This window comes from Sesamum indicum, linkage group LG8 (assembly GCF_000512975.1).
Source record: "Sesamum indicum cultivar Zhongzhi No. 13 linkage group LG8, S_indicum_v1.0, whole genome shotgun sequence".
NCBI classification, from domain to species: domain Eukaryota; kingdom Viridiplantae; phylum Streptophyta; class Magnoliopsida; order Lamiales; family Pedaliaceae; genus Sesamum; species Sesamum indicum.
Window position 1 is genome coordinate 15,074,459 of NC_026152.1, and position 15,281 is coordinate 15,089,739.

The 15,281-nt window shown below is 35.0% G+C and overlaps 2 protein-coding genes and 1 long non-coding RNA gene across 4 annotated transcripts; all 3 read left to right on the forward strand.

Annotated features, from left to right (window-relative positions):
- LOC105168804 lies at positions 1,063-4,910 on the forward strand. Its single transcript, XR_848355.2, has 5 exons — positions 1,063-1,228; positions 1,939-1,997; positions 2,911-3,029; positions 3,410-3,537; positions 4,229-4,910. It is a non-coding gene; the product is annotated as a transcription factor bHLH47 (long non-coding RNA).
- Positions 6,481-10,564, forward strand: LOC105168805 (ribulose-phosphate 3-epimerase, chloroplastic). 2 transcript variants are annotated; one of them, XM_011088960.2, is made up of 10 exons: positions 6,481-6,766; positions 7,621-7,729; positions 7,913-8,053; positions 8,143-8,256; positions 8,545-8,623; positions 9,209-9,318; positions 9,395-9,451; positions 9,597-9,666; positions 9,919-10,026; positions 10,205-10,564. In XM_011088960.2, the coding sequence occupies exons 1-9, from the start codon at positions 6,654-6,656 to the stop codon at positions 9,966-9,968; spliced, it is 843 nt and encodes a 280-aa protein (XP_011087262.1). In that variant the 5' UTR covers positions 6,481-6,653; the 3' UTR covers positions 9,969-10,026; positions 10,205-10,564. The 2 variants fall into 2 exon arrangements, with proteins under 2 accessions (XP_011087262.1, XP_011087263.1); XM_011088961.2 differs by having other exon boundaries at positions 9,236-9,318.
- On the forward strand, positions 12,689-15,077 carry LOC105168806 (pentatricopeptide repeat-containing protein At1g09190-like). The gene has a single exon (XM_011088962.2). The coding sequence runs from the start codon at positions 12,956-12,958 to the stop codon at positions 14,621-14,623; it is 1,668 nt and encodes a 555-aa protein (XP_011087264.1). The 5' UTR covers positions 12,689-12,955; the 3' UTR covers positions 14,624-15,077.

Here is a 15,281-nt window from a genome sequence, read left to right on the forward strand (position 1 = left end):
TATATATACACACATATTTATATTGAGATACTTTTACAAAAAAAATACAATTTATATAAATATTATATTTTAAATAATTTTAGAAATTATGCATATATTTAGAATGTGTCATATTTACTAGTATTATTTATTAAGGAGGAGACTACTATAGTAACCATCATGGTTGTCCAAATATGAATTGCCCAATATTCTCACTTATATTTATTTCTTCTACAAATAACCATATTTCTTACTAATTAATTCTATAAATAATTCTTATTCATGTCCATCTAAAATTAATTCATTTTATTAGCTCGGATTAATTATTTATTATATCTTTTTTCATCCAATTAAATAAATATAATAAAATTTTAATTATATCCACACATCAAATGTGTGTGTCTAACGAGTTAAATCTGAAGGGTTAGAATAACGACTCATGGAGTGCATTTAATCTAATGACTAAATTAACCCCATTTAAAGAAAAAATGCAATTAAGTTTTTGCCATTTCCCTCCCTCTCCCCTATACATTGTTATGCTTTTTTCTTTTCACTTTTTCACCAAATATATAATTTCTCTTCCTTATTTAACCTTATTTTTTAAAAAAAAAATATTAATCGCGCACAAACATATAAATGTTTTGAATTTCATATAAAATTAATTAAACACACATGCCGAATTTGTTACTACTCCTTTTTTTTTTGGAATAAATTAAATTGATGTCCCTGAAATTAGATCTAATTACACAAATTCTCCTACTCTTTCTAAAATTATAGATACACCTTTTGAAGGACCATTAGTGTAATATAATTCAAAAGCATTTGCGTAAAATATCTTTTATAATTGTAATTTTGAGAGGCATATTTTTAATTTTATAAAAAATAAAATTTTTATAATTTGATTTTGATTTAAAAAAATGTCAATTTATTTATTTATTTTGATTTTTCCCCAACCTGTTTTTGGAGAGGTAAATAAAGGTGACATGGAGGGACAAAAGAGTCAAAGCACGTGGAAACACCGAAGGCAGAGCGTGGGTGTTGATACTAAACGACAAAAGAGAGATGCCCGCGTGGCACTCATCCAACCTCGTCCTCGTTCGGTGTCTCCTACCCGCAGCTGCCCGCCACACGCCGCCCATTGTCACTCTCTCAAATCTCAACATCCATATACAGATTTTGCAGCTATTATTCCTCCTTCTTCACCAAAACACGACTCTTTGACTTCCAACAAAGTTAGATATATGTCTATGTAAGTTCTTGCTCATCAATTTCTTGGAATAATTTCTATCCATATTTGTTTTTTTTATGTGAAGTATTTCTTGCCCTGTTGAATTTCACTTTGGGAATAGTAACTTACAGTTTTTCAATTCTTTCTGTCTTTGTGTAAGTGCAAGAAATGAGGGACAAAGAATCAAGAGTTTAGTGTTGTGATTGTTACATGTTTGAGGTGGAAAGATTGAATTTTTGTTGCGCTTGCTTGTTTGATTGTGAGAACATATGTTGTGTGTGTTTTATCTTTTTCAAGTATACTTTCCGTACTTCTATTTATGGATTACTTTTACATTTTAAAACCAGTTCGGGGAAAAGGGTTTTGTTTAATGTGGACAGAATTCGGTCGGAGAACAATACTTGCAACTGTATGGATTACTGTTTTGGTTAATCTTTTCAGCAGTTTCCCTTTTGCTCTTATTGTCCATTTGAATGAATTAGGCTGCTTCTGAAATCTTGTTGCTTATTTAGATGCATAGAGGATTAAATGATCCAAAAGACCTGGTTATGTGATGCTTTGTTTGATCAAAACAAGCCCCGAACGTGTTTCCGTGTTAAAAGTTTAGGATTCAAGTAACTATTTCGTTGGGTTGGTCTTGATTTCCAGGGTTGTGTGTTTACAGTCACCATTCTTGTAAGTTTGCCTTTGCGTTTTCGGCCGCTGACTTCGCATGTGTTATTGTCTAACAGGGGACTGTAAATGCAATCTGGTATTGACGGAAAATGGCAATGGAGGCATTGACGGGCAGGTAAATACTTTAACCCTGTGTTGTGCTCTGTGTTGAATTTTCAAGATTGGTTCAGTCTTCCTGTTTATGTTGCTAAGCATGGATGAAATTACTTTCTGTATATCAGCATACTGAACTTTGTTTTTTTATTTTTATTTTTGAGCTTTTGTTTGTTTGTTAACGAAAGAATATTACTTTGAGCCACTTGGTAGATTTAGTGGTTAGATTGGCTGTTTGTTGTGAACCTTTCTTATTCTGTGTTTGTTGGAGAAAATCAGTATGTGAATTTGATGCAGAAATTTGATTTGAAAGATATGATTTTTCAATTTTTTCTTTCAATGTCCATAAACTCACATACATATTTATACATGGAAAATCTTTGCGACAAAAATCACTGTATCGATACTGCCTTAGTACAGAACTTGAGGTTGCAATGTTGGAGGGTGTATCAACGAGAAGCATCCATAAGTCCTGGTGAAATCTGTCTACTTTGTTTTGGACTGCTGTGAGTCTAGGTCAACTGGTATAGATGTTATGATGTAATCATACCAGCACTGGTACACTGGATCCCCTCAGAGGCTTGACCTTAACCGTGCTTGACCAATAGTAGTACTAGGATGGATGACTGCTTTATAAAAAAGAAAAATAATGATATAGATGTTGTTTAAGCAGTTAAAACAAATGAGAGGAAAGATTTGTGATTCCAATAACTTTAAATTATCAGCACTTTCTTCCATGAATCTGGAGCAGAATGATTGAATGAGCACATACTGAGATTTGCGTGATTCTGTAACTACAAATCTCATAGAACATAACTTTGCTTCTCAGAAATTTCATTCAGGAAAAAGTAGTGTTAGTTTTTGGAATTCACTTTCAATATTTAGTTGCAACCTTGCATGTTTTTCTGTGATCTCTTAAAGCTGCGATTTTGCAGGGGTCCTTCTAGCAAGAAGAATAAGGGAAAGGTTCCTAAAAGAATTCACAAGGCTGAGAGAGAGAAGATGAAGCGTGAACACTTGAACGAGCTGTTTCTTGCTTTAGCGAATTCCCTTGGTAATGTTGAAAATTTCCAAGTGATTCTCGTAGCATTTGTATTTCTAATGTGAAACAAACAGTATTTTATGTTTCTATAGGCTACATTTGGATGGAATGATTTAAGGAAATGATTTCAAATGATTCCTTATTAAAAGAATTTGAAATTCAGCAATATTCTACAAGATAGTTCAAAATGAATGTTGAAGGATTTGAAATCCTTTGTAATATGAAATCCAAACAAATCCAAATGATTTGTTACGAGGAATTTGAAAAATTTACCTTTCAATCCACCATCCAAACACAAGGACTTTTCATCCGAGCATTGGGCCCTGTTTGATTTTGGCAAACAAGAGATGCAACTTCAAAAGCTGATCCCCTAATGAATTTTGTTCTTGCAGACCTATCTGATCAGAACAACGGCAAGGCCACTATGTTGATTGAAGCCACTCGAATGGTGAAGGACATGCTGGTTCAGATCGAATGTCTGAAAAAAGAAAATGCCGCTTTGTTATCCTAGTCCCAATATGTAAGTGCTTCGACAGTAATTAATTTTTTCATGTGAAGCATGTTATTAGCCTCCTGCAAATATTTAGGGACAATTCCACCAGCACCCTTAAGGTTTACAAGTATTATACAAAAATCCCTTGATTTGGAAAAACTTACACTACACAGCCAGCAAACATATTTCACCTAAAACTTGATGGAAAAATCGAAGTTATAATGTTAAACATGACTATCGAGTGTAACTGTGATTGTCAAAATATAGGGTCTTTTCTTGTAATATGGCCAAATTTCAACATTTGTTTATGTAATCATCCAAATACTTAGAGGGTGTTGTTTGACTGAGTTTATAAGTTGTAACATAGCTTATAAGATTCAAAAGTATAGGAGTCTATAAGTTCTTCTAGAAAAAGGAGAGAGTTCGCGACTCATTTTCAAAATCTTGACAAGTTATTTTAATTTTCTTCCAATTAAGTACAAATTTGCCATTAGTAACATGCTCTAAGCTCCATAGTCATATTTTATCCAAACAATTCAATAAATTATTATTTAAAACATCTTATAAGCTCAAAAAACATCTTGTGTATTTGTCCTGGTCGACATACTGGCCTGCATGGTGACTCAATTATAAGATAACGAGATGTCATAAAATGAATCTTATGTCAATGCATCATCAACCTATGTGGCGTCCTCTTACTATAGTTTATATATCGAAGGTGATGGTAGAGAAGAATGAGCTACAAGATGAAAATTCTGCTTTAGAAGCTCAAATCAGGAAACTGCGGACGGAGCTCAAGTCTAGGGTTTCCGAGTTGCAACTAGATCTGAACACAGTTCCGCCAGAATACCAGATCCAAGGGTCGGCATCACATAGTAGTGATGGTCTGCTCGTGCTCCCTCCAACGCAACCTGGACAACCGCAAGCACAAATCGTAAATCCTTTACGTCTTGCCACCTTCTGCCCAAACATTCAAGCTTATCCAGAGGTAGGTAATGAAGGAATCACGCCTAGGCATATTTCCATTGTGAGTAAACCGCATGCTCGATACCCTACTGCAGCCGACAGGTGGCCATCTCAAGTGCTTGAAAAACATCCCGAGTCTGGAAAACAAGCCGAGCATGGTCACGGAAACCGCGGTTAGTATGCGGTGTAGAGCCTGGCGTTGGCTAAGTTTATTTGGACATGTACAGCAGATCAGTGATCATGGTTTTGCTAGTTTTAACTGCTCAGAACGATCTTTTGGCCGACGGAGAATTTAGAATTAGCAGTAAGTAAACCTGGGAAACACAAGTAGTATTGTCTTATTTATGTATGAAAATATAAGTGTATGTATATGTTTATACTTGTCAGACATGGTTTATGAGTATACTATTGGATAAATCACTCTGTTTGAAGCATGATGCGATGCCTCAAGATCACGCATCTACAATTATGTATTGAATAAAACATTGCCACCGCAGGAAATGACTTAAGCAACTCATGTGTTATATACATAAATTTCTTGATGAATATGAGGGTCTCCAAATATTGGTCGCAGTTCATCATATCATTTTTTAGTTAATTATGAGCTAAATTACGGACCTTTTTCGTTTAGCATTATTTGCAACTGTAATGGAGAAATTCACATTTAACACTAAAAATATTATGTTTCTAATTAAGAAATAAGTTTAAGTTGATTTAGTCCAAATGTATTGGGTACAAAAAACACTACATAACACAACAATTAATTTAGAGGTAAGTATGAGCACATATTTATTAATTTAAGGGGTAAGTTAAGACCTAAAATATGATTGATTCAGGTTAGATCGAGCTCGATTTGGCTTAAAATTTTCCTACATCGACATGGGGTGTGGGGTATATCATATCACCTAAAAAAGATATAAATAACCCTCCAACAATGTTAAAATACTACTAGAATTCCAGGATTTGCACCTTTCTATCTAGCGGCCCGATGCGCTCTAGTGATCCAAAATCTAGACCATAGATCCTCTGACAACTCATGATTTGAAATGACGCCACGTGGATCAGGCAGGTGGGCACATTTAGCCTTAAAAATACCATTTTTCCACTGCATTTATGTTAGACACATTTATTACAATCTACCGGCATTAAATATATCCAATGCATATTATTATATCTCTATATCGGGCTGATTTAAGAGTCGTAGGGTGTTAACTGGGGAACTCCCCCCATTAGTCTAACGTGCTTTTCTTTTCTCAGGAACCACACTTTACATCTTAGTAGGCTCGGAGAGATCGATAAACGTGACTCCATGCACAGAGATTGCAGTATTTGACTTGAATCAATTGGCGTCATCTGCGAGACAGCTGAAAAAAGCATACTCATATTGAGATGGAAGGAACATTTATAAGAGAATGAACCTCGAGAGTTTATGAGGAAAGAAACTTCTCAGGAAACAAATGGTTCACTTGACACGAGGATGAGGTGATTAGGATGGAAGATACAAAATGGCGACGCTCGTAAAAGCCAAATATTTAGACATCGAAATAGTATAAAGGGACATAGAAAGTTGGAATGTGAAAAAGTTGAAATTTATTATAATTACAAATATTTTTTTATTATTTAAAAAGTTATACATATATTCTAAAATAAAAGTGAATTATATAATAATTGTAAAATTTATTATTTTACCTTCATTAACTTTTTCTATAAAAAATGTAAAAACATTAAAGGTGTGAAAAAAATAAATAATCAATAGAGAATCTTGAAAATATTTCAAAAAACTGTAAAATATATATATAAATTTATAATTTATAATCTAAAATGATATTTTAATAGGTACAACATAAAAATTAATGGAATAAACTCATCTTTTAATAAAGATTAAAGTCTATGATATTTTTAATTTGTCAATCAACATAAATATTTATAATTACCCCAAACATGAGTGTGATTTACCTTTTCTTTCTTTTCCTTTTTGGTTTGTTTTTGTCTCATCTTATTACTTGTCCAGGACTCCTTCGAAATGAGATTGGTTAATTGTCTCTAGGGAACTTGGAAAGACAAGCTATTTCCACCCAATCCATCATTGAGACCTCTGTTCCAAGAATTCAGATTCAGTGCCCGAAAACGATAGAATTGGAATCTTCAAACTTGATAAGCAAAAATATATCAGAAAAATGGCATCCGCAGCTGCTTCTGTGTGTTCATCAACCTTGGTTCAGTCAGTTGGTGGAGGCCTTAAAGCTCAGAACTCTTCTTTTTCCACTCCCAATTCACTCACTTTTACAAGGTAATATATATATATATATGTAACTTTTCTTTTCTTTTCTTTTCTTTTTAAAAAGACGTAATTATTTTGGGAATATGCTTTGTAAAGATCGAACCTTTCTGTGTTGTTTGTGAATCTTGAAGCTCAATTCTGAATCCTGATGGTAAATTTTGGACAGAGAATTGTTCTTTGTTAAAGGGGTCTTGGCTTGCCTCCTGTATAAAGTGATTTCATTACATTGATTCTGAGTGTGCATGAAATGGGTAACTTTCTCTGGGTATTGATTGGGTTTGGGCTTTTGCAGTGTATGGTATTGCTCATTACTTTCTAAATTTGCACATGTAGAAGGACTTGACTTTTGGTTATTAGGATTCTTGGTTGTTAGTTCTATTGTATATAGTGTCGGGGATATGCTTGCAAGTTCAATATTGATTTAGTTGTTATTGAGACTGGTTATAGAGGGTGATAAATCTCCTATATTTGTGGATATGCTTGTTTGATCTTCAATAATTTTGCGAGAAATTCGGCATACATTTTGTGGGAGAAAGAGCAATTTGTTTGTTTCATCGAATCGGAGTTAAAAAACGTATGTTTGTAACTAAAGATTTTATTGCTTCAACCAGGGCAAGTTTGCAGTTCAAATTCCACTGTTATCAGCTCTTAACATCTTTTTTTGGCTGCAATGACTATATTGTCATCTGGGCCTCAGACATTGTTGGTGAAATGAAAATATGCCTTCAATCAAACTTAGCTTACTTGATCCGCCCTGTTCGAATTCCTTTTTCTCTGTGCTTTTTGGGGAAAGAATTTCTTATTTATTGGGTATTGGCCAGAAAGCTTTAGCTGGCTTTCTGATTTTGTCCAGTTTTATACAGGAGAAAAACTGTAGTGAAGGCAACCTCTCGGGTTGATAAGTTCTCGAAAAGTAATGTCATTGTCTCTCCATCTATTCTTTCTGCTAACTTTGCCAAGTTAGGAGAACAGGTAGATTATCTAATCTAACCTTTTCTTTTCAGAACCACTAGCAATATCTTAGAAGGATAACTATTTCATTTTGCATGCAACGACCGTAATATCTCAACCATCACTATTTGCTTTCACATAGTACTGATTCACATCTTTTTACAGGGTTATTGATTTTCACTGTTCTATATGTCATATAAGTAGGTGAAAGCAGTAGAGTTGGCAGGTTGTGATTGGATTCATGTTGATGTGATGGATGGTCGCTTTGTCCCAAATATTACGATTGGACCCCTCGTCGTTGATGCACTTCGTCCAGTCACAGATCTTCCGTTGGATGTGCATTTGGTACCTTTACCGTTCAGCTTTTTACTTATCAACTTCAGGATTGCTCTTATGTGAAAAACCTTTGTTTACATAGATTGAAAGCTTGGCAGATGATTGTGGAACCTGAGCAGCGGGTACCTGACTTCATAAAGGCTGGAGCTGACATAGTTAGCATTCACTGTGAACAATCTTCAACTATCCATTTGCATCGCACCTTAAATCAAGTAAGATTAAGAACTGATGAAGCTATACTCAAAGCAGTGTGGTTAAGGTCTCAATTTGTAGTTAAGTTCTCAAGTTTGCTAGCAAAAGATTATAGTATCACCTTCTGGCATAAGTTACACTCTCACTAGAGTTTTTAGTTTAGTGATATATTTTCTGGGATTTACTCGACATAAAAGCTAGATGCTTGTGCTGCGGAGAAAGTTTGGATCTTCTAGTTTTAGATGTAAAAATTGCGTTTTCAGAGTGACGAATCCCATTCAAATTCTACCTTGGTGGCTTTCATTTAGGTCAAGAGTCTTGGTGCTAAAGCTGGAGTTGTCCTGAACCCTGGAACCCCTTTGAGTGCCATAGAATATGTTCTCGATGGTAAGATTAAGTATTTTGTTGGCTGATGAAACTCTGCACAGCAAGTGTCATGGAGGGATAATATCAATAAAATTTTGAAGTTTGCTTCTCAGAGTTGATGAGCTGTGCGTTGAGGTCATCATGGAATATGTGCTAACTTTGGGGGAAATGAAATTCTTCAAATAACAGCTCAATAATGTCATTGTAATAAAAACCTCAATGACTAGGCATATGTGTGATGAAAACATGGGTGACTGAAGCTACCATTGCACTTATTGAATTAGTACCGGTGGTTTCTGTAATCTGACCATAGTTGAGGGAATGTAGACGTAATCATCTCCAGAATTGACAAATAAGAGGTGAGTTTGAGAGCCCATGTCGCAATCTCTTTGAGCATTTTTCCATATTCTTTGCAAGTGGAACAAAAAGCATGATTGTTACATTTAAAAAAGAACAAGTAATGAAGCATAAACAAATTCTTGGAGTATAGGCTTTCAATTGAATTTTGCTTTCTTCTTTCCTTTCTTATAATTTGAACAGTTCACTCTAGCCATGTTCCATCAAGTGAATTGACATCTTCTAGTGTTTTTCTTTATTTAAAAACAGTGGTTGATCTGGTATTGATTATGTCAGTAAACCCTGGTTTCGGTGGGCAAAGCTTCATCGAGAGCCAAGTCAAGAAAATCTCAGACTTGAGAAGAATGTGCTCGGAGAAGGTTGTATAATATACGGTTCTGTTTGATCTTTGCCTGATACACCTGAAACATTCTCATTCTGATGTTTGCTTTGCAGGGAGTCAACCCATGGATTGAGGTCGATGGTGGAGTTGGTCCTAAAAACGCTTATAAGGTCAGCCATCTATGTAGACAGGGATTACTGCTAATGTTATCAACCGAAAGATCTCTTCTTTTTGCCTTCTCTTTTTCTCAATCAGTTTGTGCAACACAAACTAATACACAACATAGCATTACTCTTACTTTGATCATATCCGCAGGTAATTGAAGCTGGGGCCAATGCATTAGTTGCTGGATCTGCAGTTTTTGGAGCTCCCGACTATGCTGAAGGTAGGTGTAAAACAACTTTTTTCAAGCTTATTCAGAAGAATTTGGGCGTGTTTTTGGTTCCAATTTGAACACGTTTTTCTTTGTTTTCGGGGGAAAGAGAAACAAAGATAGAGATAAGTTGAAATGCTCAGAAATATAAATAAACATTCATGATATGTTTTTTTCATACCACGAAGAAACCAAAACAGACGTTTTGGTATTTAATGATGTCTCGTCGACGTTTTCATGAGCGTCATATTCTTGTGTTTGCAGCTATTAAAGGGATCAAAACCAGCAAAAGGCCCGACGGAGTTCCAGTATAAATTACTGATTGATGATTTTGCTTAAGTCTACCTTTGGCTTTGATCTCTTGAATCACAGGTAGTCCCTATACCAAGTCTTTCACTCTCTATTTTCCAAAAGTAAAGAAAAACACCTTAATAATAAAACCAAATGGAGCTTCGTTCGGACCTCTCCGGCCAAATGCTAAGCTGCCCCTCTTACTAGCTTACATCGTTTCTACTTTCTTTGTTCCTCACAACCTCTTGTTATATTGCAGACGATATGCAGAACAAGTCGGAGCAAAACATCAAATGCTGTTGCCAGGTACACCAATACTGAACTCCTTCGTTTCGTCGGACAAACAAGAAGAGTAGTCGTAAACCTGTCCTGAGATGGATGTGTATAGCAGTAGTCCTCATGGGGAATTTGTGCAGGAAAGATAGATCAACATACTTACCTTCACTTACAACAAAGAAGAAAAAAGCATGTTGTCTATGTACATATTTTTTTACATTGTTTTGTGTATAAATGTATTAGTGAGTTCCCCTGATCGCATGATGTTGAAATATGGCTGTTAACGCCCAATGTTGTCCAAAAATGCGTATCCTTGGTAAGAATACATGTAAAATTCAATTCCCCCCTGTGTATCTTCATCCTCCTGCAAATTGCTGCATATTAATATTAATTTAAAAGGAATAATTACGTTCATCTTTTCGACATTCAGGCATTCATATTATTATAAAAGAAAATTTTTTGTCGTACTAATTTTTAATACCAAAATTTACCCTTAAAATTCATTTCTTCCCTTCAAAACAAATATGGATAGAATAGTAATTTAAAAAAAAATTAATAATCTCACAATTTTATAATTTCTTTTCTTTCACCCAATACTCCATGTGTCTCTTGCAAATTTCTTCATGTTTGTTTTTTTGTAAATTTCTATATTTTTAATAAACTTATAATTATAATATATTTTTTCTCTATCACCTCATCCCACATTCCTTTTCTTCCAATGTACCTTTTTTCTTTTTTATCATATTTTTTTTCTGTTCATCTTATATCATATTTTTTTTATATGTTCGGGTGATTGGGTGCAACGACGACTAGTTTTATAAAATGTATTTTAATTCAACAAATATATTCTCATTATAGAATTTTTGTACGGCGTTGGATTTTTAAATGAATTTGTAACATAAAATATGACTGACGAATTATGGATGAAGGCGTGGCTCAGTTAATTCTATTTTTGAGATCGATCAAAAATAATAATATATTATTAGTATATTACATTAATAAAAAAATAATTTATTGATGTCAAATTTAAAAAGTTAAATAAATTGATTATCTTATTTGTTGAAAGGTATTTTTTGACTTCATAAATAATTGGTGCAATGGTATCATTAATCAGTATTTGTGAGTTTGGAGTGATTATTCTTTTTATATTAGCATAAATATATATGTATAATTACACTCCCCTCCCCTTGAAATGGTTTATTTTCATTTAATAAATAGGTTCATTCATTAGTTAAAATTCACTAATTTGTTGATATTAACAAAATGGCCGAATGAAAAATCTTTGCGACTAAACTACTCTAATAACGGTGAAGATATACATCATCACATGCATTAACATGTGAAGATATATAGACCCTTTATAATCAATAATAAGTAAATCAGGAGTAAATATGGACTTTTACCTCATTTTTTTAATTAATATCCCTAAATTCGGTGAACATTAACATATAACTTATTTATTAGATAGAAGTAAATTTTAAAAATATTAGATGTAATTTTTCAAACCACAGAAAATTTACATGTAATTATATCAAACCTTAGGAGAGGTCACTGTAATTGTCTCATATATCTATATTAATATAAAAAAGAAAAAAAAAAGAGTCCACCACACTCATAAACGACGGTTAATGATACCGTTGCACCAATTTTTTGTAAAGTAAAAAATGTCCTTCATGATAAATAACTAACTTATTCACCTTTTCAAAATTTAAATTAATTGATAAATTATTATTTTTTCCTTTCTTTTGATTAATGTAATATATTGATTTATATATTTTACTCTTATTTATAATATATTTTAAAATATAAAAAATTATTTATTATATACACGTAAAAACAACATACCACGACAGCTAGTATATATATATATATATATGAATCAACTGCAATTTACCTAAAATATTATGGAAATCAAAGTTTAAATCGATTTCTGGTGTGGAGAATTTATGGAGACTCTTCCAAGTTCCCTTTAGCTTTCGCCTCTAATGACAATACAAAGGTAGTCGAGTTATATTGTTGAAACATATTTGTTTTAGGGATGATTATATTTGCACATCCTGTCTATTCTCTTTTTATACAAATTATTTTTGTCTTTTGAAAAATTACAAAACTCACTCCTAACAACCTTTAAAATTTAAAAATGCCCATATGACCAGGTTAACCTTTAAAATAATTTTTTAAGGACAGAAATGTCCTTAGGGGTGTTTATATAATTATCAAAAGGTAGAACTGATGTCAAAATAATATTTATAAAGATGAGTAATATGATCCCATATTTTTTTTATTATTTACACTAATTTTTAATTTAAATATAAATTAATTGCACGTGTAATGTATCTTCCATTAATTGCTAACGAAAATAATTAATGAAAGGAGTTTTTGTTGGTAAGTTTTACACAACAATGATTTTTTAACTTATTCTCATAACATAAAAATTTTTTTACAAACTTTTTAAAACATATGAGATTTTATGCATTATGTACATATTTTTAAAGGATCGTGATGATCCTGAAATTCAGAATCCCGCCATTGCAAAGATCCAATTGGTGTGTTGGATTGAGCGGCTTCAAGTCAATTCTGTTCTTGACATGACAGATACTACTGGCAGTAAGGTTCGCTTGGGATGACGAACACTGCTTAGGCTCTTGGAAAAATATCACATCAAATCCCCAGTTGATTGCCGAAGCTAACCATCTGAACTTGAAACAGTTTACATAACCAACAAATAGTGTGCATGTTCATTGAACAGAGCGTTTCGGCCTATTGCACAAGCTCCAGGTCTCTGCAACAGCACCTCTTCTTCCTATTGCACAACCGCTGCAAAACGATAAGGCAGCTCTCGCAAATTCATGCGCACATAATCACCAATGGGTTTGCCGAGAAAAGCTTCATTCTTGTCAAGCTATTGTCTCTTTATACGGCTTTCAACAATTTCCCGCGTGCCCACCAAGTGTTCGACCAGGTGCCGTATCCGAGTGCTGCACTCTGGAACCAGATTATTAGGGGCTGGTCGATCGGTGGAAACCCGTGTAACTCGGTGGAGTTGTTTAATAGTATGTGCCGTTCTTTAGTGCTGCCTGATGGGCATACGTATACTTTTGTTATTAATGGTTGTGCTAAAGGAGGGTTGTTGGGAGAGGGGGAGCAGGTTCATGGGAAGGTTTTGAAGAGCGGGTTCCGTTCTAATGTTTATGTTGGGACCAGTTTGATTGATTTTTATGTGAAGAGTGGTGGGGATGATGGAGTTGGGAAGGCGAAGCGTGTGTTTGATGAAATGGGCGAGAGGAATGTGGTCACGTGGAATTCGTTGCTTTTGGGGTGCTTTCAATGTGGAGATGTTGATGGGGCAAGAAGAGTGTTTGAGGAGATCCCGGGGAGGAATGTCGTATCGTGGACCACCATGATTGCTGGATGCGCCCAAAATGGGAGGTGTAAGGAAGCATTGGCCTTATTTTCTGAGATGCAGCTGGAGAATATGGAGTTTGACCAGGTCACCTTGGTGGCAGTTCTATCAGCATGTGCTGAATTGGGTGATCTGAACTTGGGGACGTGGATCCATTCATATGTTGTTGAGTCTTTCACTTACAGAAAGCAGCCTCTTCTCATATCTTTGAAGAATGCACTGATACATATGTATGCCAGCTGTGGTGAAATTGACGCTGCATTTGGAATATTCAAAGGTATGGATCAGAGAACTACTGTTTCTTGGACTAGCATGATTACAGGCTTCGCGAAACACGGTTATGGAGATGAGGCTCTTTCTGTGTTTCAGTGGATGGAAAGCATAGAAGACAACAATGTCAGACCTGATGAGATCACATTCTTGGGTGTTCTGTGTGCCTGCAGCCATTCTGGCTATGTCAACGAGGGTCGCCATTACTTTCGGAGTATGATTGAGACTTGGGGAATTGAACCAAGGATAGAGCACTTTGGGTGCATGGTTGATTTGTTGAGTCGTGCTGGATTGTTGGATGAAGCACATGATCTGGTGAAATCTATGCCTATGAAGCCGAATGATGCGGTTTGGGGTGCCATTCTTGGTGGATGTAGGATATACAAAAGTGTGAAGCTTGCTTCTGATGTAGCTGATTGGTTGACCGAGGAACTTGACCCTCACCGAACTGCGGGCTACTTTGTGCTATTATCCAATGTATATGCTGCTGCTAAGAAGTGGCAGGATGTCGTGGCTATCAGGCAAAAGATGCTTGACATAAAGGCGAGGAAGCCTCCCGGTCGAAGTTGGATCCAGATAGAAGGAAACATATTTGAATTCCTGGCTGGTGACAGGTCTCATGAGAGTGTATCTCTGATATATAATGTTCTTGATGAGATCACAAGGGAAGCCAGGTTTCAAGGCTACAATGCATATTCTGCTGATGCTTTTACGTACGTCGAGGATTAAGACAAGTATGAGGTAAAAGATGGTTGGAACAAAAACAAGAGAACCTCCTGGTTGAAATTAATCCTGAAATTCTAGCTGACAACATCAGAAGCGCTCGTCTTCATGCCAAGAGCTGCCGGCTGAGCAAAGGAAGCAATGCTGCTAGGCTAAAACGCCAGATATTACCAATGCTTATCTGGCAACAAGTGCCCTTCAAGTTTCTCCATAATAAAGTCTGCCTCTAATTGCAATTGAGATTAACGGATTAAATCATCAGTGAAGTTGTTGCTGGTACATGTTGCTTTTTTTTTTTTTATCAAAGAGGCACTTGGGCGGATCACAAGAACTGGGATTGCATCATTGCATATTTTTTGTGATAGAAGCATAAAAACATATGCCACTGGATTGATGGATTGCACCCATATTTCTTTCCTCGGGAATTCTAGGTTCCCCACCTAATGCGACTATGTGGAAAGGTTAAGAAAAAAGGTAGGACTAATCGCATGAACTGGATGTGAATATTGAATCTCAAGGTGAGTGGTCTATAAGCTCATTGCAATCTTATGGCTCTCACAAATATTGCATTTTATATCATCTATTAGTACATTGTAAGACATGCTTATCATCAATCTAATTGAAGACTCATTGTGAAGTTTAATGGGTGTTCTAGTAATAGCAA